At 37.4% G+C, this 25,202-nt stretch overlaps 1 protein-coding gene and 1 long non-coding RNA gene across 2 annotated transcripts; one reads left to right on the forward strand and one right to left on the reverse strand.

Moving 5' to 3' along the window:
- The first annotated feature begins 7,552 nt into the window (after positions 1 to 7,552).
- Positions 7,553 to 8,191, forward strand: LOC103709355. Its single transcript, XM_008794655.2, has one exon. It carries the CDS (start codon positions 7,553 to 7,555, stop codon positions 8,189 to 8,191), a length of 639 nt encoding a protein of 212 aa, XP_008792877.2.
- Positions 8,192 to 8,676: 485 nt separating this feature from the next.
- LOC120105944 lies at positions 8,677 to 9,613 on the reverse strand. The gene is made up of 2 exons (XR_005508191.1): positions 9,432 to 9,613; positions 8,677 to 9,149 (listed from the first exon to the last, which is right to left on the reverse strand). It is a non-coding gene; the product is annotated as an uncharacterized LOC120105944 (long non-coding RNA).
- Between the last annotated feature and the right edge of the window lie 15,589 nt (positions 9,614 to 25,202).

Below are 25,202 nucleotides of genomic sequence, written 5' to 3' on the forward strand. Positions count from 1 at the left end.
CCTTAATTACATGTGGACCTTTAATTACAAGTGGACCCCATTGTGGGAAATAAATCCGCACGATGGGTAGGGTGCAGCACATGAACATTAATTACATTAATTACTTTGCATTTTACTTAATTTTGTTTATCTTTTTTTTAAAAACTGCAGTTCAATCGGTATTCTAATAGAATGGACAAAAGTTGGATAAATAAGTTAAGATCTAGTGCTGAATATTTGGATGGAGTTCAGAATTTCATTAAGTTTGCTTTTGAGAAATCTAATATGAACGGAAAAATTTTATGTCCATGTCAAAAATGTGTAAACGGTTCTGCTCTTGATCCAAAAATTGTTGAAGAACATTTGGTATGGAATGGTTTTCTAAAGGGTTATACTGAATGGGTACTCCATGGAGAGTTCATACCTTCATGTAACCAACCCTCCGATCTAGAAGATACCTTCAATTTGGGATGTAGTGACACGGAACAAAATTCTGTAGAAGAAGATGATATAAGGGGCCTACTTAGAGATGCTCTTGGACATAATATCAGAATTGTAGGAGAAGATGAGCGTGCAGTTATTGATCAGTCCATGCATGTTGAGGAATCTATACGTGCTGATGACACAGCTCATTATGATAACTTGGTGAAAGATTGTGATCAAGAACTGTATCCGGGTTGTAAGAATTTTACGAAGATTTCTTTTCTTCTGCATTTATTATATGGGCCATCGTCGATGGTTAGAACCAAACCATCCATTTCGATTTCAGAATGATCTGTTTGATAGTACCACAGAGTTGCGTTCTGCCCCTATTCCACCAACTGGTACCGAAGTTCTTAGACAAATGCATGGCACAAATTACATACCTGGTAAGGTCTCCAAATGTTTAAAGAAGAGGGGAAGGGAGGATGTTGGTAGCTCATTAAATGAAGGGTTAATATCAGAGATTTTAGAGGATGCTAACTTTTTTGAGAATGATGACAATGCATATGGACAGGAAAATGATGATGACACATTGGTTGCTTCTACACATAAACAGTTATGGAAAAAAAGGAGTATTTTTTTTGATTTACCTTATTGGGAGTATAATCTTCTTCGACATAATCTTGATGTCATGCACATAGAAAAGAATGTTTGTGATAACTTGATTGGAACATTGTTAAATCTTGATGGAAAGACTAAAGACAACTTGAAAGCGCGTCTTGATTTGAAAGATATGGGCATACGACAAGAGCTTCATCCGACAGAGCTTGCCAATGATAAATTTTATATACCTCCTGCATGTTATACAATGTCTACTCAAGAGAAAGATCTTTTTCTAACAGTTCTGAAAAATTTGAAGGTTCCTGATGGGTACTCATCGAATATTTCACGATGCGTAAATCTCAAAGAGCGAAAATTTTCAAATCTTAAAAGTCACGATTGTCACATTTTGATGCAAGATATCTTTCCATTGGCTTTAAGATCGTCAACACCGAAACAAGTTTTTGCAATTGTTTCTCAATTATCATCATTCTTTAAGGCATTATGTTCCAAAGTTCTTGATCCTAAGGAGCTTGATCAATTGGAGTCTAATATTGCACTTACACTATGCAATATGGAAAAGATCTTTCCTCCTGGATTTTTTACTATTATGGTTCATCTACTCATTCACTTAGCGGCGGAAGCTAAACTTGGTGGCCCGGTTCACTACCGATGGATGTATCCTATTGAGAGGTGATTTTTCTAAACTCGAATATAATTATTTAATAATCAGTTTGATTTTGATATTTATTTTAAAAATTTATTGTTGAAGGTTTCTTATGCGCTTAAAAGATTATGTACGCAATCGAGCCTATCCCGAGGGCTCGATTGCTGAAGGATATATTGCTGAGGAGTGTTTGACATTTTGTTCGAGATATCTTGAAGGTGTTGAAACGGTTTTCAATCGACCTCAAAGGAATTGTGATATCATAGAGAATGCAGATGTTTACAAGTTCTCATCTGGCGGAAGAGTTTTGGGAAAAGTTGAAAGTGTTGTTCTTGACCAGAAATCGTTGGCACAGGCACATCGCTATGTCTTACTTCATAGTGATATAATATCCGAGTCTCGCAGGTTAGTACGGTTAATTGAAATCTAAATTTACTGTCATGTCAGGAGAATGTAATATTGGTATTTAATTAAAGATAACCTTGATCGTGCAGAGAATTTTTAATAGCTCAGCGAAGTCTCAACCATAACATTCGTCCTACACCAAGGATTGAGCAACGATGGTTGGTTGAGTTATTTCCAGAATGGCTTTTCAAACAGGTTAGATGTCTAATATATTAAGCTTTTTTTTTAATTTTATAGAGAGAAATTAATCATTACTTCTATAATTCTTTTTAGGTGCCAATGATGATGGAGAGGAATTGTTCCGAGGAGTTAATAGTCATTGCTCGAGGTCCGAATAATATTGTCAACAGATATGGTGGGTTCATTAAAAATGGTTTTAAATTTCATCCTAAAGAGCGTGAGAAATTTAGAAAAACCCAAAATAGTGGGGTTATGGTTGAGGCGGATGGAAAAAATTATTATGGTGCTCTAACAGATATTTATGAGCTGGATTATTATGGAAATTTTAAGGTAGTATTATTTCGATGTGATTGGGTGGATATAAACTCACCTAGAGGTTTGAGGCAAGACATAAATGGATTCACACTTGTAAATTTTTCAAGGTTGATACATACTGGTGTGTTATTGAAAGATGATCCATTTGTTTTTTCATCTCAAGCTCGACAAGTATTTTTTGTGCAAGACTCAAAAGATAAAAATTGGTCTCTCGTTATTAAGACGAAACCTAGGGACTTGTATGATATGGGAAAAAGGTTGGAAGAGGAGGACGATGATACTTATACTCAGTGTATGCCTTATAATGTTGTGCCAACTGATGAAGTAAATGCGCCAATGAGTTTGATCAGGATGGATGTTGAATGAGAATGTAGTTTCATAATGGTGAGTACAATTTATGAAGCATACGTTGAATGAGTTATTATATTCTTTTTTATTAGTCCTTTATTTAGTATAAATTTATCATTTAAACAAATATTGATTCTTTTTTGTGCATACCAGGTAACAATATGCCCCGAGGGAGACTTCAGTTGTTTTTTCTCAAATGTTTTGATGCTCCAGAAACCATAAATATTTACACAATATTTTGCAGTGGAAGTCCTGCAGAACTTGTATGACGATTATCTAGCTTATTGTTTTCTTTGTATTGAGACAGGGGATGTAACTTGTTTAGCCACTGTTCCGGTGGACATGAAAGCAGAAGCCCACTTCATTGCAAAGGAGGATGGGGTCATTGCTGGAATTTCTTTTGCAGAGATGATTTTTAATGAGGTTGATCCATCATTAAAGGTATAACTCCTTGCTATAAATTCTCCAAGATTCAATATAATGCTCGCTAGTTTCATTCAGCAGAATTTTTCTGGATAATTTGATAGGTTGAATGGTCTCAGAAAGATGGAAACTATGTTCACAAAGGCATGCAGTTTGACCAGGTTTCCATCAATTGAGGTCACGCCTTTCATATCTAATGTGTTCAGATTTATGGCATCATTCTCATTTTTATAATTGTTATGATGTATTTTCTGGATGCAAGGCTAATGCTGGGAAGATTTTGCTGTTTGGTAATTCTCACATGACTGCAATCGAGTGATTAACATTTTATTTCAGGACTGTCTTCATGTATTCTTCTTGGGCACTTGTTCTTATTAGACTGCCATTATCTTTAGCTTCCTTGTTAAAGCTTGTTCTTGTCTGGCTGCATTGGAGCAAGGAAGGCAAATCCATGCAATTCCATAAAGTTGGAATGTGTGTCAAATGCTTTTGTGGGGATTTCAGTTATGGATTTGTATGCAAGATGCAGAAATTTAGAGGATTCATACAATCTATTCAAGAGGACGGATGTAAAGTATATGGCCTCTTGGAATGCCCAGCACAGAAAACAAACAAAAGCTCTAGAGTCTGGACCTTTTCAAAAAGATGATGTTGGAGGGCATACAACCTGTTAAGATCACCTTTATTGGTGATCTTTCGGCCTTTAGCCATTCAGGGTTAATTTCTGAAACTTATGGCTATTTTGACTCTATGCGTACAGATTATGACATTGAGCTTGATATAGAGCACCATTATTGCCTGCTTACATTCTTGGCGGGTGCAGGGCTTCTTCCTGAGGAAGAAAAAGTATTGGCACGATCACTTTTAATCCTTCAGCATCCATTTGTCGGGTATTGCTTGGTGCATGTAGAATTCAGGGAAACATAAAAATTGGACAACATATGGCAACTAGGCTTCTGGATATGGAGCCACTTGACTCTTCAGTATTTGTTCTACTCTTGAATATGTATACTGCTGCCAACCAATGGGATGACTCTTCACAGGCTTCATAATTGAACAGTAAGATGGTCATCCTTTCTTGTGCATGATTCACTGGCAACATGCAAATATTTGCTGGGTAAACTTTGATTTCATTCTCTGAAACTTTAGATAATGGGAACAATTTGTATTGGGTAATCCTACTGTTTGCTCGGCCGGAAGGATTGCTCATAAACCCTGTGCTTCTTCAGATCGGGATACCTCCACAGGTAATTCTCTTTTCCCTTATGTTACTCAAATTCATTACCTGTGCTTGTAAATCTATTCTTCTCCTAGTCACGATTTAACCTAATAATTGGCCAGAGGATATATAATTATCCAATCCCAAGCTTGGTTTGCTCTTATACTCGCTATCGAACATATTTCAAGTCCAATAATCCTTTTGTGATCTCTACAAGCAAAAACAGTCAGCTACAACTTTAATGATATTTTTCTTCTTTCATCGCTTGATTCATAATCAGCTACAAATACCATGGAGCTTTAGCATAAATTATGTTTAAAAGAACAAAACATTTAGCCTCAACAGCAGGCCAGAGTTGCTATGAATTTAGAATATTAGGCTACTTTTAAACTCTCAGAATCATGGACTGCTCATCGTATCAACTTATCGAGCTTTTGCATATATTTATAACACTTTCAACTTCCTGAGCGATTAAATTTGACTCTATTATAGCAAAGTCTTGTTGCATTTGACTTCCATCTATAGTGTATCTTGCGTTATTAATACGTTTGCTTTGACTCTTGATTTGCAGATTACTACAGCAACAACCACTTTCATTGTTCTTGGTTTGCAGATTATATTTATAACTTTTGTCTTTCTTATTGACTCTATGTGAGCCATGTATAATTGTTTCTCTAAGCTGCTGTTGGGAAATAAAAATGTCTTTCTTATTGTTTCTTATTGCAGCTGTTGTACCCAAAAAAAAAAAAAAAAAAAAGCAGCCCAGAACTTTATTTACTGCTAGACAGGTACCTTGTGCTTTGGTTGTAGTTAATTGTTGTATTAATTCTTTATTGTTGGTCAAACAGGGTGGTACAGTGCAAGTTAGGTATTTATTGTGCTCATGTATTAATTTTAGACTCAGTCAATGAGATGAGTCAGCATCCAGTGAACATATATTAGTTAATGACTTTGAACTAACCAGCAAGAGATAAAGCCCGTAAAGCATGCATGACGCAATGCCCTCATCTTTTCAACGTTATATTCTTACAATGCCGGCGCCAAGGTTGCATCTCCCTGATTCTGTTTTATTTTTTTTCCAGCATTTTGCCTGTCCATAGAGGGGATTGTGGTCCGGAGATTCTTGATATTATCTTGAACAAGGTACCCGTCTACTTCAAAATCATGTAACAGATATTTTAGTCTTAATTTATTAGTTTTCGTATCCAACTTTTTTAAAGTTTGGTCCTTCTCAGGATGATCCTGATGGTGATTCAGACATGAACAACCAAGCAGGCTTCTTCTGTGGCTCGCCGCCTGCGCGCACTAACAACCCAGTAGTCCAAGATGCGAAGTTCGCTAAACAAACTCGAGAGTTGGCTTCTCATTTAGGAAACTTGATACATATTGTAGATTGTGTACTTAGGAATTTGCCTTGTATGTTTTTAGAATGTTTTTGAAGCACAATGTAATCAAATATGATAATATGAATGTAATCAAAGTTCTTGTTTGTGACTCATATTTTGTTATATATGTGATTCAGTGTATTTGTTTCTATTGTTTTGTAAGAATTTAATGTACACAGAGTATTTAAAAATTACTGTTACAAAATTTTTTTTAAAAAAAATTTAATGCCGACGCTTATAAGCGTCGGGAAATGCAACAGGAAAAGCTAATGGCACGCCTTTAACGACGCTTTTAAGCGTCGGCCTAAACCCGTTGTAACCAACCCTTCTCCCCGACGCTTATAAGCGTCGGAGTATGATTGAAGAAACGACGCTTAAAAGCGTCAGGAAATGCAAGCCTTTAACGACGCTTTTAAGCGTCGGCCTAAACCCGTAGTAACCAACCCTTCTCCCCGGAGTCTGATAGAAGAAACGACGCTTAAAAGCGTCGGGAAAAGCAAGCATTTCACGACGCTTTTAAGCGTCGGAGTATGATAAACGGAACGACGCTTAAAAGCGTCGGCATAGACCAACGACGCTTTTTAAACGCGTCGGGTTAAATCCGACCCACGCCCACCTGCCCGACGTCTGAGCCACGCTTTGCGAAGCGTGGGCTGGGAATTCGCCGACGCTTATAAGCGTCGGTAGAGACAAAAAAAAGCGCCGGGAGTTATTCCTTCTTTTGTAGTGATTGATAGAACATGCATTGCTTTATGATCTGATTTGTGTATATCATCTATAAAATGCTTTATTTTGCCATAACTGTTAGCTTCTTAAACACTGCATTGGCATAATTATGCTCGATCTAATAAGATAGTACTTGGTTATTTACTGAGCTGTGTAGCTCATATCTTTTTATCTACTTTTTCTACAGAGGAATAAGACTACTAGGAGCAGGGAGCTTGGTGTTATTCAGGGTTGGGGTAACTGAAAATGATATGTAATAATCAAATTTTAGAAGCTCTGTACTGTTCCAACTTCATGAATAATGTTATGACATTAGTAAATGAAACTATTTATTTTTATTATGAAATTTTAAGTGGCTTCGTGTTATTGTGTGCATAAGATTGCAATATCACGGCCGTGTCATGATCCGGATTTGGGGCGTGACATTTAGTGGTATCAGAGCAATAGGTTTAATAAAGAGTAAAAAAAAAAAAGAAAAAAAAATTTAGTAAGGAAAATGGGTAGTTAAGTCTCGTTCAATTAAATTCGGCATATTCAAATTAAAGAAAATTATTTAATTGAATTATGCTAATATTTTGATAGGTGAAAATGAGGAACAGAGAGAATGAAGTCTTGGCAAATATTGCAGCTCGAAGAAGAGGAGCAAGAGGGAGAGGAGTTGCCAGGCAGCCAGCCGAGCAAACTCCTAACCCAGCTGCCACCCAGGTCGATTTTGCCGGAGCAAGTCAGGTGATGACTCAGCTCCTTCAGATGCAGCAACAAATGCAGCAACAGATGCAGCAGCAGATGCAGTAGCAGGTGCAGCAGCAGGTGCAGGCCACTGTCCGACCTGCACTGTCCATTGAGTCCTACTATGAGCGATTCCGTAGGCTCAACCCGCCTATGTTTGATGGTGGAGCTGACCCTCTGGTTGCTGAGACCTGGATTCGGGAGGTAGAGAAGATGTTCAAAGCCTTGCAATATCCCGAAGAAGTGAAGGTCAGATTGGCTATCCCTATGCTGAAGGGGAATGCAGAGTTCTGGTGGACAGCCATCGAAGCTGCACTCGAGGGTGAGGATGAGCTACCGACATGGGAGGAATTCAAGAAGATATTTTATGACCAGTATTTTCCTGAGTCAATCAGAATATCTAAAGAAAATGAATTTTTATCTCTGAGGCAAACAAATGATATGACTGTGCTAGAATGTGCTAACAAATTTACTGAGCTGGGTCGATTCTGTCCTCAGATGATAGAGGTTGAGAGAAGCAAGGCTAACAGATTTGAGCAGGGCTTGAGGGACAAAATTCGATCCCGGTTGTCAGTTCTGATTTTTACCAGCTACGGAGAGGCCCTGGAGAGAGCACTGAAGGTAGAAGCGGATCTAAAGAGGTCAGAGAAGGAAAGAGATGATCCAAAGAGATCCAGAATGATTGAAAATCATAATGTCAGGCCAGGGGACACTGAGGGTAATGCAAATAAGAAGAAGAGATTTGAGGCCTGTACCTACCTGCAGCAAGCCTCATGGGGGGCCTTGTCTTAAGAAGATGGGAGTTTGTTTCACTTGTGGTCAGCATGGACATTTGGCACGGGACTGCCCAAATAAAAAGAAGAAGGACTCGAAACCTGTTGAATTTGGTGCTCGGCTTTTGCATTGATTCAGCAGAATGCTAGTGCAAGTGCCCAAGTAGTGACAGGTAATCATTCTAAAACAACTCTATACATGATTATGCTTAATTGATTCCTCTACTCCTATGTAACCATTAAGTTTCTACCTCTTTAGAATGCATATACGAAGAATCAAATCAGTCTTTAAATGTAAACATCTATCTTAAAAAGTTGATCTTATTGATGCTACGAAACTAGGACTAATAATTGATATTAAGGTTTGAGCCTCCAAAGAGTTGACTAGATCAGAGTGCGCAACGAAAATATGGTAGAATGTTAAATAAAAGACTAAGTATCTTCATTTGTTTAAGAATTAAGAAACGTCAAATTTCGAGGACGAAATTTTTTTTTTAAGAAGGGGAGAATATAATATCCCGCCCAAAATGGACTGATTGGATTTTGGGTAGATTGGGCCGAAGCCGGCAAGCCCCACCGGCTTTAGCCCATGGTCGAAATGAGACCGAGACAGGGGATCTCGATCACGATACACTAGTATTCTTCCTCGGGGTAACGGAGGCGTTATGAGAGTGGAGACGCCGCGGATCTCGCACAACCGCCACCAGCATTGCGGCGGTGAGCGAGCCACGATCACCACCACGTTTCCATTTCTCCCTTCTTCTCGAAGAGGGCTATAAAAAGCCCACAAATCACTTACATAGGGACTCCATCGCTCTCTCCTCCTTCGGTGCAAAGGAACTGGACCGGGAGCGACGCCATTGGAGTAGGAGGTCTCGAGCAGCCGGAGGAGCGACCGAACTACCAGAAGAGGCTTCTCGGCTCCTCCTCGGAGCTAGGTAGACCCTTAACCTCTCTCTCCCTTCATAAATTACGCCCTGTTAAGCTTAGATCTAGTCAAGCTATGAGAAAATAATAATAATAATAAATAAATAATAAAAATAAAGAAAGAGAGATGAAGAGGGGGAGGTCGGCCCGCGGCCGCCGTAGGCGCAGCCAGCGCCCCGGCCTCAGGTCAGCCCTCTCCCGAGCCCCGATAAGGGGTTGTCCCTTGCTCTAATCATGGGAGAAGAAGGGAAGGGAAAAGAGAGGGAAAAGGAGAAGAGAAGAACAAAAGGAAGAAAAGAAGGGAAGAAGAAGGAGGAGGAGGGAAAAGCCACTTAGCGGTGGATCTTTGACTGCAGTGCCGCCGGCCTTGAGGTCGGCCCCTCCCGAGAACTCCATCGCCCTCCCTTGATTGCGGGAGAAGATGGGGAAGGGAAAGCTTCGGGAAGGAGATGAAAAGAAGAGAAGAAGAATAAGGGAGAAGAGAAGAGGAGGAGAAGAAAAAGAAAGAACAGAGAAGGAGACGAAGTTTCGGGAAGGCAAAAAAGAAAAAAAGAAGAAGAAGAGAAGGAAAAGAAACATGGGAGAAAAGAAAAAGAAAAGAAAAAAAAAAAGAAAAAGAAAGAAAAAAAAAAAGAAAAAGAAAAGACCCTAATAGATCTGGCCTAACGAGTCGGATCTGGGTTCGGATCCGAAACCAGTTAAGCCCAATAAAATGAAGTGGGTTTAAGCCAAATTTGACTAAACCCGAACCCAATTAAACTAGGCTAAGTCTGGGCGAGCTCAAACTGTAAATTGGGTCAAATCCGAACCAAATTTAAGCCGAAATTGATTTGAGTCCGAACCCAATTAAGCTGGGTTAGTTCCAACAGACCCAATTGAATATGAATCAGGCCCAATTCAAGTCCAATTCAACTAATTTGAGACCAAATTGGCCTCAGGCTGATCCTGACTCAAGCCTAATCCTATAATTAAAAGCCCAATTGACATACGTGAATCCAATTTGGTTCTAAATCGAGCCCAAGGGCTTTAAATTAGGTAAATTGGACTTGAGATCCAAGCAAGTAAATTCATGTTATGATAAATTAGAAAATTATGAAATAAATAGGGATTAATATGACCCTTATGTGATTAATTTAGGTGATCAAGGATTTGTCACCCAGACGTAAGAAATTGGAAAGCAAATTGCGGTAAGTAACCCTGGTACCATCTTATTGATTTCCAATTTACTGTTTAATTGTAAGTACGAAATTATAAAATTGTATTTGATATGCTATGTTTTCTCAAAATTAGGATCAAGTATATGATTGCATATGATTCATGAATTTGATTAAAGAGCATCCTTCATGAATATTTAATATTGTATGAGTTATGAAATTATGATTATGTTAGACTGCATAAAAAATGATATTTGAGGCATGTTTATGCATTTTAAATTATATGATGCCATTTATCATTTTCCAACCTATTTATGATAATTATGATTTATGAAAGAAAAAGAATAATGATTTATGAACTCTCAGATTGCTATGTACGGCCCTCGCCAGCGGGTTATAATAGCTCGGCAGACGGCCCTCGTTAGCGGGTTATAATAGCTCCGCATACGGCCCTCGCCAGCGGGTTATAGTAGCTTGGTGTAGACCCTGCCAACGGGAAATAATTGTTGGTAAAGATTATGGCCCTCGCCAGCGGGTTATAGTAGCTCGGCATACGGCCCCCGCCAGCGGGTTATAATTGCTTGGCTTAGACCCTGCCAACGGGGAATAATAGTTGGTAAAGATTATGGCCCTGTCACGGGTAATAATAGTGACCATAGCTGCACTATTATCTGAGAGCACGAATTTCAAAGCATGAATTATGACAAGTACCGATTTCAAAGCATGAATTATGATAAGTACGGATTTCAAAGCATGAATTATGATAAGTACGGATTTCAAAGCATGAATTATGACAAGTACAGATTTCAAAGCATGGGATAATGACAAAAATTTTATATGATGCATATTCATATTTATGAACTTAATTTCATTGATAGAACATGCATTGCTTTATGATCTGATTTGTGTATATCATCTATAAAATGCTTTATTTTGCCATAACTGTTAGCTTCTTAAACACTGCATTGGCATAATTATGCTTGATCTAATAAGATAGTACTTGGTTATTTACTGAGCTGTGTAGCTCATATCTTTTTATCTACTTTTTCTACAGAGGAATAAGACTACTAGGAGCAGGGAGCTTGGTGTTATTCAGGGTTGGGTAACTGAAAATGATATGTAATAATCAAATTTTAGAAGCTCTGTACTGTTCCAACTTCATGAATAATGTTATGACATTAGTAAATGAAACTATTTATTTTTATTATGAAATTTTAAGTGGCTTCGTGTTATTGTGTGCATAAGATTGCAATATCACGGCTGTGTCATGATCCGGATTTGGGGCGTGACAAATATCATGATGTACTACAACTTCAATGAAGGGATTTGGAAAAGCTTAGGGTTACATAATATTTTAGAAACAATACTTACTGGGTTTTATAGCATACTACGTGATCAGTGTCAATAGAGAGCTGCGGAAAGAGGCATGCAGATATGCATATTATGCAAAATTATGACTTCGAACGCTTATTTTAGTCCTAACAAATTCCTCTGTTACGAGCGTTTGAGCTATGCATCAAAACCTTTCCATCAATAATATTCAACACGATATAATAATAAGTGAGCAGCAAAACCTTTTCATATACAATCAAAAAAATTAAAAAGTTGCAGAGGAAAAATAAAATTTCTTCTATTTTAACAGAAACAAAATAGCAATAACCAACCTGATAAATGTAGTTTATCGGACATTGCTTCAAAAAACTACATGTAAAGTCTAAAGCTCAATGATTGGCATGAAAGTAATTCATGGTTTTTGGCTCGAAACCTCTTTTGTTTACAAATAGTTCACACTTTTAACTAACAATTAGACGCAAAAGCTTCAGGTGATAGGGAATGATAATTATATCAGGCTTGATACCTGTACTATGTATGGCCCAAACCATGCACTTGGAAGGATAACTAAATCAAAGACAGACAAATATTAGGATAACAGATAAGTCATGACCTCCAATACTCCTAATCTCTGATACCATGTATCCAATCATGAGACCATGAAGCCTAAACAAATAGGATGTATGTCAACACGTATATCAGGCTTAATACAACCATCCACTTTTCATCTAGGCATAGGGTCGGCATTAGCTACAGCTAACAACAACATATTTTTTCTTAGAAAACCAGAAAAATATTAAAAATAATAAGCATTAGAATTATATCTATAGAAACCCAACTGAAATTGATCATGCGTTCAATAACTTCCAGCCCGCGCTCGCATTGAATGACCCGAGTATTAAAATTATGGTTTCCATTACAGGAAAACAAGCATGGACATAAAGTATCTAGTGCCAAAACCAAGATAGTCACAGACTAGCATCATAGGGTGTAGTACCATCATGTCCTGTTAGTCAAGAAAACAAGAGTATTTTCAAGTCCATATTGATTCACGCTGGATCATGTGCATCAACACATCACATCAGCACGAATAATTACTAATCAACACTCATATTACAGCAAATCAACCTCTCATACAAAGTATGCACATGCAGGATGAATCAGTGCACACCAGCGCATAAAATGTTTGGAAAAGAAGGATGTGTAATCCATTTTCAGGCAATATTTTTGCTTGCATTACAGAGAAATAGGCCGGAGCCGAGCTACTCGGGCTCGGCTCGGGCTCGGCCCGTTAAAAGCCCGGCTCGAGCTCGGCTCGTTAGTCAAACGAGCCCGAGCCCGAGCCTAAAATGAGGCTCGTTTAAATTTGAGCTCGAGCCCGAGCACGAGCCCGAGCAGCTCACGAGCCCAAACAGGCTCGCGATTTAATGCTGTCTGCTATCAAGCACGGAGCACGCCGGGCTCCGTGCTTTGGATTTGCTTCAATCTTATTATTTTTTTTTTATTCCCTCTTCCCTCCCCTCACCCGCACTTGCCAGCTTTTAAAAGCCCACACCCCATTGCCATACAGAATATCGTACAGGACCAGTTTTCCTCCTCCCTCAAGCAAAAAATCAGCCACTGTTACTCAGCCGCAGCAATTAAACCCCCTTGAAAAGACGTCACCGCCCCCTTAACAGCGTCACAGCTGTAGCACTGCACCATCCCATCTCCCGCACCCCCAGCAAGCCAACCTAACCCCGTAACTCGTGCCCTTTTTTCTGCAAAGGACAAGGGCTAACAGTAATTATCCCTCGGTCAGTATTAGGCTCCTCCTATTGGGTCGCGACACATGGCCAATAATACTATAAAAATCCTAATATATATTCTTTTAGTTTGAATGAACCACCCTGTTCCCAGATCTGACTGTAATCATCACCATCTACAGAATGTAACGTTTCGTAAAAGGTCTCACTATTGTGGTATTTAATATGGATTTTTGTTATGGGGCTCGGGCCCAAGCTCGAAACGAGCTTTACGAGCCCAAGCCCGAGCTTTTCTTTTACCAAACAAGCCCGAGCTCGAGCTCAATACAGAGCTCGGTACCGAGCCCGAGTTCTGTGAAACGAGCCGAGCCTGAGCCTTCCCACGCTCGGGCTCGGCTCGGCTCGTTAACAGGCCTACAGAGAAAGCAGAGAACTTGCTATGCATAAGAAGTCTCTCGATATAGGAACATAAGACAACTAGCACTTCAATTATTGGTCAAAAATAGTTAAGTGGCAATGGGAAATGTTCTTTAGGTCAGAGATTTGTGGAATGAGATGCGGACTTGGGTTTAACAGAAGAGATTTTTGTTTTTCAAATGCAAAAAAAGTAAAGTGCGTTCTACGTACCAAAATTTCTTCTTAAAATTCCTAATGTATAGCTAGCCCAAGATTCTAAAGTTTGTCACGGATGTCATATATTGGATTTCTATAGTGCTCAATAAATAAACAAATGGAGAAATAATATTTCAATTGCAAGAGCTATTCATGAACTGAATCCTATTTGCTGTAAAGGCAGTAGTACACTGCATTGTAAAGGGATCTACCTACTGCTACCACAAGCTTGCATTTGAGGCCCTAGGTAATTAAAACTTTGTTGAACTTAAAATTTGCAAATATTGGTATATGAATACAAAAACTGAATTAGGACATCCAAAGACTATGTTTAGTTTAAATATATAACATAGCCTATATCTAATTACCTTCACTTGAGACAGTGCAGTGGCCATTCTTATCGAAACTGTCAACTCCCCTTTATTTTAAAATCACGAGCTTCATATAATTTTATATATTTATAATATCGTTTTTAAGTTAGTGATATTTGGGGTGCTTACGTTGCTCATGTCTCAAGTCCAAGTTGTTTTGAGCATGTTGAATATTGTTGATGTAGACTAGATGATGCGAGAAATTTGCACAAAGAAAAATGGACGAGCATGGATGGTTAGTCGATCGCATGCCCTATATAAAATAACAACAATTTCTGAATTGAAAATATAATATCAAAACTTTTAAGACTTCATGGTACTGGCAAAAAAGTGACATATAAAGAGATATATCCATCTGTATCATAGTTTGGTGATCATAAAAAAATGGATATATTAAAATATTTTGCAAAAAATATGATATTTAAAAATTAAAAAAGGTATACCCTGCAAATATGCTCATTACATATATTTATCCTTTTGGTATTTGCACATATACCCCTCATTTTATAATGTTTTTGCATATGTACCCTACTCATTAAATTTTTGACTTGGAGCCAGTTAAAGTACAAAATGACTCTATTACTCATTTTCATTTATTCTCCTAAAAAAATCAACTTTTAGTTTGTATTTTTAGAAAGTGTATTTTTTATGTTCCTTTTTCATAAGTTTTTTGGTTTATTGACGCAAAAAGGTTTATAAAATCATTTATATTTTAACATAGACATTTTAAATATCAACTGTTAACCAGAAGAACAATGGTAAAAAGAGAAAATTGAGGGAAACAAATACAAATAGTGATTTTAAAGGATAAACTACAAAATTAAATACATTGCTGGGGTGTATATGCAAAAAATATATATATATATATATTTGAATTTTTATTTAATATTTTCTAGTTATAATCTTTTTATTAATTTCTACTACTAGGTTCACATATTTGGAAATATATTCTATTACAAGAAGTATGCAAGACAAAACTAATTAAGGTAAGGCTTGTGGTCAAACTACAAGCTCATGTGATAATCTAATAGCTAATTTAGAGAGAGTTTATAGAGTAGACAAACCATGTGTTAGCATTAGAGTCTTAGAAGATAATTATGAAAAATAAATGGTCTTGTATTATAACAATATATAATAAAGCTTGAGATGAATTTTTGTTAATCTGCATCTAACTTGCCAAATTTCCAAACTTAATAGCCTACTTTTGCATTGGCAGGGAAAAAATGTAATAAAAAGTGTTGCTTTAGATTTTAGGGGTGATGGGCTGACCCAAGCTCATGATAGTTGTTGATCCAATAGATTGATTTTGATAAGTATAATACTGATAATTTTGTGCTCTTGGAGAAGTTAAATTTATTTTATAGGGAGCTTAATGAGGTTGAAAGGTTAGAGAACCATAGAGAAGTTTTTTGAAGAGTTTTGGAAGGTTTTGTAATGGACGAGTCGACCCCATGCTTTCTCGAGTCAACTCCTAAAGATCACGAGTCGACCCCTAAATGGCCACAAGCAGAAAATAAAAAGCAGTCAAAAATAGCTCTTTTACGAGTCGACTCTTGAAGATCATAAGTCAACCTTTGAGATAACAAGTCGACACCTGAAGAATTCGAGTCGGCCTGTTTGTGCCTGAAAATAATAACGACTAGTTTTTCTATAAAACTAGAATGGCCATATTCACTCCCAACAGCTAGTTTCTCTTCTCCAACCGCTAGAAATGACTCTTCAATAACTTTTCAAATTATACATGCTTCCAAATTGAATTGGAGAAGTGGAGGGATTAAGAAGATTGAGTAGATGAGGTAAAGAAAAAGGAATACAAGTGAACACTACTTTTTGAGCTTCAATTTGAGGATCAATATGAGAAGTGATTATTTAAAGCCTCCTCCTACTTCAAAGTGAGCTTCCAAACATCCATAGAGAGAGCTTCAAGTGCCAATAATTGAATTCCATCACAAGATCAAGAGTAAGCAAAAAAAAAAGAAAAGAAGAAAAAGAGCTGAACTTTACTTACCGAGATCCCAACTTTTAGAGCAATCAGACTTGAGCTTCAACCGCACCAATCCAACCTTTGTAGAGGTTATTGTGTATGTATTTTTCTATCCATGTTTAGCATACGAGATTAGAAAATTCCATGTGAAATTTTTGGTGTGGCTAACACCGTAAAAATTAACTAGCTTGTAAGATTTTGTTGTACTCGTAAAATAGCTAGGTTGGGGTTGATTGCCGTGAAAAAATTGACTAGGTTGATTGTGAGCCTGAGTAATACAATCAGTGTAGGTTTGATTGAATTTTTGGAAAATTTAACTACTATAAAACAATCGGACTGTAATTCGAAAAAAGTTATAATAAAATTTTCAAGAAGAAAATCTTGGAGAGTGGATGTAGGTCCAGGATTCGTACCGAACTACTATAAATCTTCTATCAAGCACTTAATTTCATTATATTTACTTAAAGTTTTCAAAAAATCCAATTCACCCTCCTCTTGGCCAGCATAGCTGGGCAACAAGTGATATCAAAGTCCGATAATCGAGCCTCTCATTAACCTAACTGTCAATGAGTCAAAGATTCATATGGCAACCCTTGGAATGTCTTTGTTGAAGGACACTATTTTGTTAGGCCTTCTCTTTTTAGCAGATTTAATTATACTTATTAGAAGGCTAGAATAAAAATTTTTATTCAAGCACAAAACTATGATTTATGAAATATCATAGTATATAACCTCCACACACCCACTAAAATCATAAATGGAATTCATATTTCCAAACACGAAAGTGAATGAGATAATAATGAAAAGAAATTAGCTCGACTAAATGCCAAAGCAATGAATATACTTTATTGTGCTCTAAATGAAAATAAATTTAATAAATTTTGCACACGTTCTTCTGCTAAGAAAATTTGAAATAAATTAGAAATAATTTATGAAGGCACTAGTAAAGTGAAAGAATCAAAAGTTAATAGAAAAGTGCAAATTATGAAATATTTAAAATGGAATCATATGAGTCTATTTCTTAAATATTTTTAAGATTTTTAAATATTCTTAATGATTTAAAAACATTAAGAAAATCATATACCAATGCTAATAAAAAAAAGTGAGCCAAGGTCTTACATATCCTCCCTTTAAAATGGTTTATATTATCTCTTTGCCTAGGTCTTGGGAAACAAAGGTGATAGCTATTCAAGAGGCAAAGAATGTAAACCAGCTACACTTGGAGAAGCTCTTGTATTCCTTCATGACCCATGAGCTGGCCATGATGAACCAAGAAGAGGACAACAATGAAGAAAAGTGAATTTTAGCATTTCGATTCTCAAATCAGAAAGTTGGCCCAGAAATTTAGAAATTTGGTGAAGAAAGGAAGAAAGAGATAAAAGGAAAGAAACTTTGGCAAAGGGGGAGCCAAGCAAGAAAAAGAAAAAAAAAGATTTTTTGCATGAATACCCTCCTAAATATTGAATTTTGCATGAATATGCTCCCAAAATTAATATTTACATGTATACCCTCGTAACATATTTGTTTTGCTATTCTACCCTTTTTTATCCTTGTTTTTGCATATGTACCCATGCCATCTAATGACATTAAAAATTTAACAGTTTTAAATTAAAATGACTAAAATATCCTTAATGGATGGATGTACAAAAAGAAACATTTATAAGGCGATCACGAGGGAAGACAAAAAAGTAATTTCTAATTTTTAATTCATTATGAATTAAAATAAATATGATTCTTATTAATGGTGTTAGAAGAATCGTTATATTAGGGCATTTGTGCAAAAATAGTATTTTTTAAGGGTACAAAAATAAAGATAAATTTGAAGAAGATATTCACACAAATTTAAATTTTTAGAAGGATATTCATGCAAAAAATCCAAAAGAAAACTCAGAGCAACAACGAAGAATTCAGCTCTAAGAAGAAGAAACTAAGATAAACAACTTATGCATTACGACACAAGAATGAGGTAAAACTTGAACCCCATTCTGATTTTACATTAGATGAATTGAAAAATACTTTTAAAGATCTCCTTTTTGAGTTAAAAAAATTAGAAAAAAAAATAGAGAAGTTAGAAAAACAAACTTCAAACTATCTGAAGAAAAAGAACAAATTTTAAAAAAAAAGATCAATTAACAATGGAGAAAATAATCTGAAATAAAAAATAGAAGACTTAAATATTGAGCTTTCAAAATTCATATAAATAGAGGGAAGAAATTAGATATCAAAGTAACTAACAGTAATCACTCATTTATAAATATAATTCCTATAGAAGAAAGGGACACATTGCATGTTCGTCCGATTCCTGTCTAACTAAAAATATGCTAAACAGATCGTTGTTAGAATCGACGAACAAAAGTTAAATTTAAATTTTTACTCTTACCTGTTCTACTCGAAGAATAGCAGTTGTAAGAGGTCGATCCACAGGGAGGCGATTGGAGTTGCATAAAAATTAGAATATTCACTCGGATTCAAAATCGACTTTTGAATGATGGAAGAAAAAACATTATGTCGGGGATATTGACTGATTTCCTGGTCTACCAGAGAATTATTTTTTATTGAAATCAACTAGAGGACATATACTTAGATTTAAAAAGCATTTATATATTTAATAAAAAAAAAAGCTCTGAACTAAAATGGATGAAAACAGTGCTAGGAATATTGAAGACTAGAACATCGATTTCATGAAAGAAATTTTAATGTATTAAAGAAAGATTACAGAATTTGAGGAACAGAAATTAAAAACAACATAAATTAAACTTTAGCATAAATAAAACTCTTATTTAAACTAAATCTTAAAATCCCAAAATAACATGTTTCAAAATAAAACTCTTACTAAAAAATTAAAACATTGCTCTCAATTAAACTAAAGAAATAGGAACAACATAATGCCCAAAATCACTAATACACAAATTAAAAACATAACTTCTAAAAAAAATAAACAACAAAAACAATAAAAAAAAACTAAGGAAGCGTGATGCTCTGTTTTCAAATCTGAAAACAGAGCATTACTCTTCCCCTCTTTTTTCTCTCACAAACAGAACGTTCCCCTCTCCTTGGACAAAAACCAGCCGAGCTCTTCCCTCCTTCCCTGGTTCTTGGCCTCAACCCCAAAACCGAGCACACCCCCCTTCCTCTTCTTCCTTCTCCTCTTATAGCCGCTGACAGACGCCTGATGCGGAAGGGAGATGGCAGACGCGGTGAGGACGCGGGGAGGAGTCGATCACGGACGAGATCCGGGCGCTGGGAGCAGGCTGGATCACTGATCACGGGCGGAAGCTTCGTGGACGGCTGCTGGGAGAAGAATGCGGAGGAGTGGATCACGGCTGGGGACGCGCTGAAATGGAAGAAGCGATCATCCGAGATCGCACATGGAATGGAAGGCGATCCGAGATCGATGGGAGGACGCCGTGGACGCTGGGGCTTCCTTCTTCGGGTGCTGCTGGGAGCTGAAGCGGAAGGTGGGCTGCTGGCACGCGGTGGGAGAAACGCGGACGGCAGGAGCGAAAATGGTGCTGCGATTTCGGGATCACGGAAGGAAGGCGTCGATGATTGTTGGAGCTCGGATGCGGCGTCGGAGGCTGGGATTCCGGCTCGGGATTCCTTCTTTGGACCTTGGTTGAGAGGCGGGCTGGTGCGAGGAGCCGGACGCGATCGCTGGGAGCTGGATCACGGCTTGAATGGGGAAGGAGGATAGCTGCGTTGGAAGGAGCTGGGAGACACCAAGTTCCATCCAATTAGTCATATAGAAAAAAAATAGTGTGATATGAAATTTGGCTTGTAGACGGGTCATCTATTCTGGCTGGAGGTCAAGTGCAATTCTTTCAAGTCATGGGTCACCCAGCACCTTATAGTTATGGTATAGCCAATTTAGATTTGCCCAAAATTATTTTCCAAAAGCACAAAAGAAATGGACCCGATTCGGACCCAAACCCGACTCGGATCCAAACCCGACTCGGACCCGATTTGAAGTCAAATTTGTACTCAATGTGCATTTTATCTCTAATTTATACTAATCTATGTTAAACCCAAATATAATATTAATCCAGTGAATTTATCATTATCGGTTAACAATAACACTAATTTTAGTAACATGTAGGTCGCACTTTTGTGCTCTCATCACAACCCCCAACTAGCTTATTGCTAGTCTCTAGCAATTCAGTGCGAAAATGATAAAATGAGAGAGCAAAAGTGTTATTTATTATATAAATATCCTAAGATAAATACTCACTTTCGTAGAGCATTACGATTGCACTTAGCATGTGCAACAAGCCGTTAAACCCCTAGGTTACCCTAGTGGACGAGTGTTGTCTCGTGAGGGTTTGCAGTGAAGTTATCCACAAACTTCAATCCCAAAATAAAATTTGGTTTGTGAAATGAAAGTCTTATTTCAAGTACATAACTGATAAGAATTTCAAAAGCACACAAGGTTTTAATTACTAAGTAGCCCAATTTCTAGGTTAGTATGCACTTTAAGTTGAAGTTATTAAGTTTTCCGTTAGGAAGTTGTAAGACTTATTTATACTTGAGTGCTCAGTGAAGTTTGGACCATGCACAAGCTAAGGTTTTGGATCTCCAAAATATCGCTAATATTAGTAGTTTCCAAGAATTGGTCGGACAAGACCTATTTGCTGATTCAAAATCATCTTTTCTGCAGGATTTCGAGAGCTGTGGATGTTTATTTTAATACCTCATGGGCTTTATCTGTAATATTCCAGTTTACTCGAATTTTTACAACGACGGCTTTCACACTATTGTCTTTCTTAAGGTCAATATACATTTTTTTTTCATTTTTTTTTGCATTAAAGAGAAATGATAATGTATATATTGTGCACTTTTACTCATGTGATGATTCCTCTATGTAGCGAGCAATTAGTCGACAATTCTCACACCAGTTGGCATGAGGTGTCGGGCATCAAGACTCTCCTACGGACCTATGCTCGGGTTCCTCATCACAAGCCCGCTGACCTTTGACAATAGGTAGCCCTTTTCGATGTACCTGACTAAATCCACCATTTTTTTTTTGGATCAAAAAAAGATGGTTCATCAGGATTCGAGGTTGCTACCATATTCTCAACACAATGTCGAACCTATACCTTAGAAAATGCAGGCCAGATGTGTTGTAAAATTCAAAGCACTAATTAGCTTACAACTCACTAAAAGGAACTTAATAAAAAGAACTCACTTTGCACTACTTCCAACTAGTCATTGGGCTCTTAGATTTTATATACCTTGTGTGTTGTGTATATATATATATATATATATATATATATACCTACTTTTTTTTTCAAAAATTTTAACTAAAAACTTTTTTTTTATTTTTTTTTATAAAATTTCAAATGCGTAAAAATACCCCCAAACCTAAATCTAACATTATCCTCAATGTTAAAAAAAATTTAAAGCAGTAAGAGGACAGAGGAGAGGTTACCTGATATGGGTGGGTAAATTGAAAATTGGGGCAAAATCCTCCAAACCTGCATGTTAGTAATTTTTTTTTTATAGATGATATTTATATGTTAGGTTGCCTCCCAAGAGCGCTAAGTTTTATGTCTTCAGCCAGACAATTCTAATTCATTCATGATAAACAGGGTCGATCAGAAGTGTCTCCTCAACTTCTGGACTCAGATACTCAAGGTATGGTTTTAAACGATGTCCATTGACTTGAAAGGACCTACCATCCTTGGTATTGTATATTACTACTGCACCATGCGGGTGCATTTTCTCTACGTGTATGGGCCAGTCCAGCGAGATTTAAGTTTTCCAGGGAATAGATGTAATCGAGAATCATATAGAAGAACTTTTTGTCCTTGGTGAAATTCCTTACGAATGATCATTTTATCATGCATGATCTTCATGCGATCTTTGTACTTTTTGGCACACTCGTAAGCATCGTTTCTAATTTCTTCAAGCTCATCGAGTTGAAGCTTCCTATGTTCTCCTGCTTTGTCAAGATCGAAATTTAAATGTTTAATAGCCCAATAGGCCTTGTGCTCTAACTCAACAGGTAAATGGCAGGCCTTGCCATAGACAGTTTTATATGGAGACATTCCAATTGGTGTTTTGTAAGCCGTCCGATATACCCACAGTGCATCTGTTAGCCTAAGAGTCCAATCCTTCCGAGATGTATAAACAGTTTTTTCAAGGATGGTCTTGATCTCTCGATTGGAAATTTTGACTTGTCCACTTGTTTGTGGATGATATGGTGTACTGACCTTGTGATTAATGTTGTACTTTCTCATAAGGGCTTTAAAGATTTTATTACAAAAATGTTTCTCCCCATCACTAATGATAGCACGAGGGGTGCCAAAACGAGCAAAGATAGATTCTTTAAGGAACTTGATCACCACTTTGTGATCATTGGTCTTACACGCGATAGCCTCAATCCATTTTGATACATAGTCAACTGCCACAAGAATGTACTGATGCCCAAACGACATAGGAAAAGGACCCATAAAATCAATACCCCAAACATCGAAAATTTCTATAATTAAGATAGGGTTCAGGGGCATCTCATTCTTTCTCGAAAGTTTTCCTAATCGTTGACATCGATCGCAAGATTTACAATAGTCATGCGCATCTCGAAAAAGTGTGGGCCAATAAAATCCGCACTGCAAAACTTTTGCAGCAGTTTTCTTCCCACTAAAATGACCACCACAAGCATGGTCATGACAAAAGAAAAGGACATTCCTTTGATCGTGTTCAGGGATGCATCGTTTGATGATTTGATCAGGACAGTATTTGAACAAGTATGGTTCATCCCAAAAATACCATTTTACACGAGCTAGGAAGCGGAATTTCTCTTGTTTGGTCCATGAACGGGGCATTCGTTCAGTAACTAGATAGTTGACTACATCAGCATACCATGGAACATTGGTATGGGAAATCATCATTAATTGTTCATCAGGAAAGGTCTCGGACACAGGCATGGATTCTCTGGATGATTCGACAATTAATCTGGATAAGTGGTCAGCTACAACATTTTCAGATCCCTTTTTATCTCGTATTTCAAGATCAAATTCTTGAAGCAATAGGATCCAACGAATGAGTCTTGCTTTGGCATCCTTTTTTGTGAGAAGGTACTTAAGGGCGGCATGATCAGAATAAATAAGGACCTTGGATCCTATCAGATAGGGACGAAATTTGTCAAGAGCAAAGACAACAGCCAACAACTCTTTTTCAGTTGTAGAATAGTTAAGTTGGGCGTCATTCAGAGTTTTGCTCGCATAATGAATCACGTAGGGAAGCTTTCCCACTCGCTGACCTAGGACGGCACCTATTGCATAATCAGATGCATCACACATGATTTCAAATGGCAGATTCCAATCAGGGGACCTTATGATGGGTGCTGAGGTTAGTTCAAACTTTAGTCTTTCGAAAGCAGTTATACAAATTGGCGAAAAATTAAAAGTAGCATCTTTCGCCAACAAATCGCATAAGGGTTTCGACAATTTACTGAAATCCTTGATAAAGCGGCGGTAAAAACCCGCATGCCCTAAAAAGGATCTGACTTTCCTAACAGTTTTGGGAGGTGGTAACTTGGCAATTAATTCTACTTTGGTCTTATCCACTTCAATTCCCTTTTGTGACACAATGTGTCCTAAAACAATACCTGATTCTACTATGAAGTGACACTTCTCCCAGTTAAGAACTAAGTTTTTCTGTTTACAGCGTTCTACAACAAGTGTCAAGTGGTGTAGACATTTCTCAAAATTGGATCCAAATATAGAAAAATCATCCATAAAAACTTCTAAAAATTTCTCCACCATGTCGGAGAAAATACTCATCATACACCGCTGGAATGTAGCCGGTGCATTGCATAACCCAAAAGACATGCGACGATAGGCAAAAGTGCCATAAGGACAGGTGAATGTGGTTTTCTCTTGATCCTCACGTGCAATTGGAACTTGGTTATATCCAGAATAACCATCAAGAAAACAGTAATGAGAGTGGCCAGCTAGACGTTCTAACATTTGGTCAATGAAGGGTAGTGGGAAGTGGTCTTTCCTAGTCATGGCGTTCAACTTTCTGTAGTCGATGCACACTCGCCATCCAGTTTGGATTCGAGTTGGGACTAACTCATTTTGGTCATTCTTGATCACAGTAATTCTAGATTTCTTGGGTACAACTTGAACTGGGCTCACCCACTGGCTATCAGAAATAGGGTATATAATCCCTGCATCTAAGAGTTTAATGATTTCAGCTAGAACTACATCTTTCATGACTGGGTTAAGTCGCCTTTGTGGTTCTCTAGAGGTTTTTGCATCCTCTTCTAGATGAATTTTATGTTGGACCACAGAAGGGCTAATCCCCTTAATATCAGCTATAGACCAGCCGATCGCTTCTTGATTTTTCTAAAGGATATTTAACAACTTCTCTTCCTGTTCTTCAGTTAAATTTGATGCAATAATAACAGGTTAGGTATTGTTGTCCCCTAGAAATGCATATTTTAGGTTTTCAGACAGATCTTTAAGTTCAAGCTGGGGAGGTTTGACACTTGAAGGTACTAGCTGGGATTCAGGTATAGGTAATGATTTAAATTTAGTAGCCCATCTGCTAGTATCCATTACAGAAATGGAATCTAGTAATGCATTAACCTCCTGATTCGACTCTCCTTCCTCACAATCTTGATTGAATTGGGCCAAACATCTTTCTAGTGGATCAGAATAACTTGACTCCTCGAAGGACTTGCTGATTATGTTTTCAATCATGTGAATTTCTTCTAAATCGTCCATCTCAGATGGTTGATTACTACTGTGAAAGACATTGAGTTGGACGGTCAAGTTTCCAAATGCTAAGGCCATTATCTCATTTCGGCAACTGATCACAGCATTTGAAGTGGCCAAAAATGGTCTACCAAGGATTACCGGGATGTGACTTCCTAAGTTTTTCACTGGTTCAGTTTCGAGGA

The sequence above is a fragment of the Phoenix dactylifera genome, unplaced genomic scaffold (assembly GCF_009389715.1).
Source record: "Phoenix dactylifera cultivar Barhee BC4 unplaced genomic scaffold, palm_55x_up_171113_PBpolish2nd_filt_p 000403F, whole genome shotgun sequence".
NCBI classification, from domain to species: domain Eukaryota; kingdom Viridiplantae; phylum Streptophyta; class Magnoliopsida; order Arecales; family Arecaceae; genus Phoenix; species Phoenix dactylifera.

Excerpts from the sequence above, each read along its gene's own strand:
- LOC103709355 (XM_008794655.2), top strand. The coding sequence starts at position 7,553 with ATGTTTGATGGTGGAGCTGACCCTCTGGTTGCTGAGACCTGGATTCGG.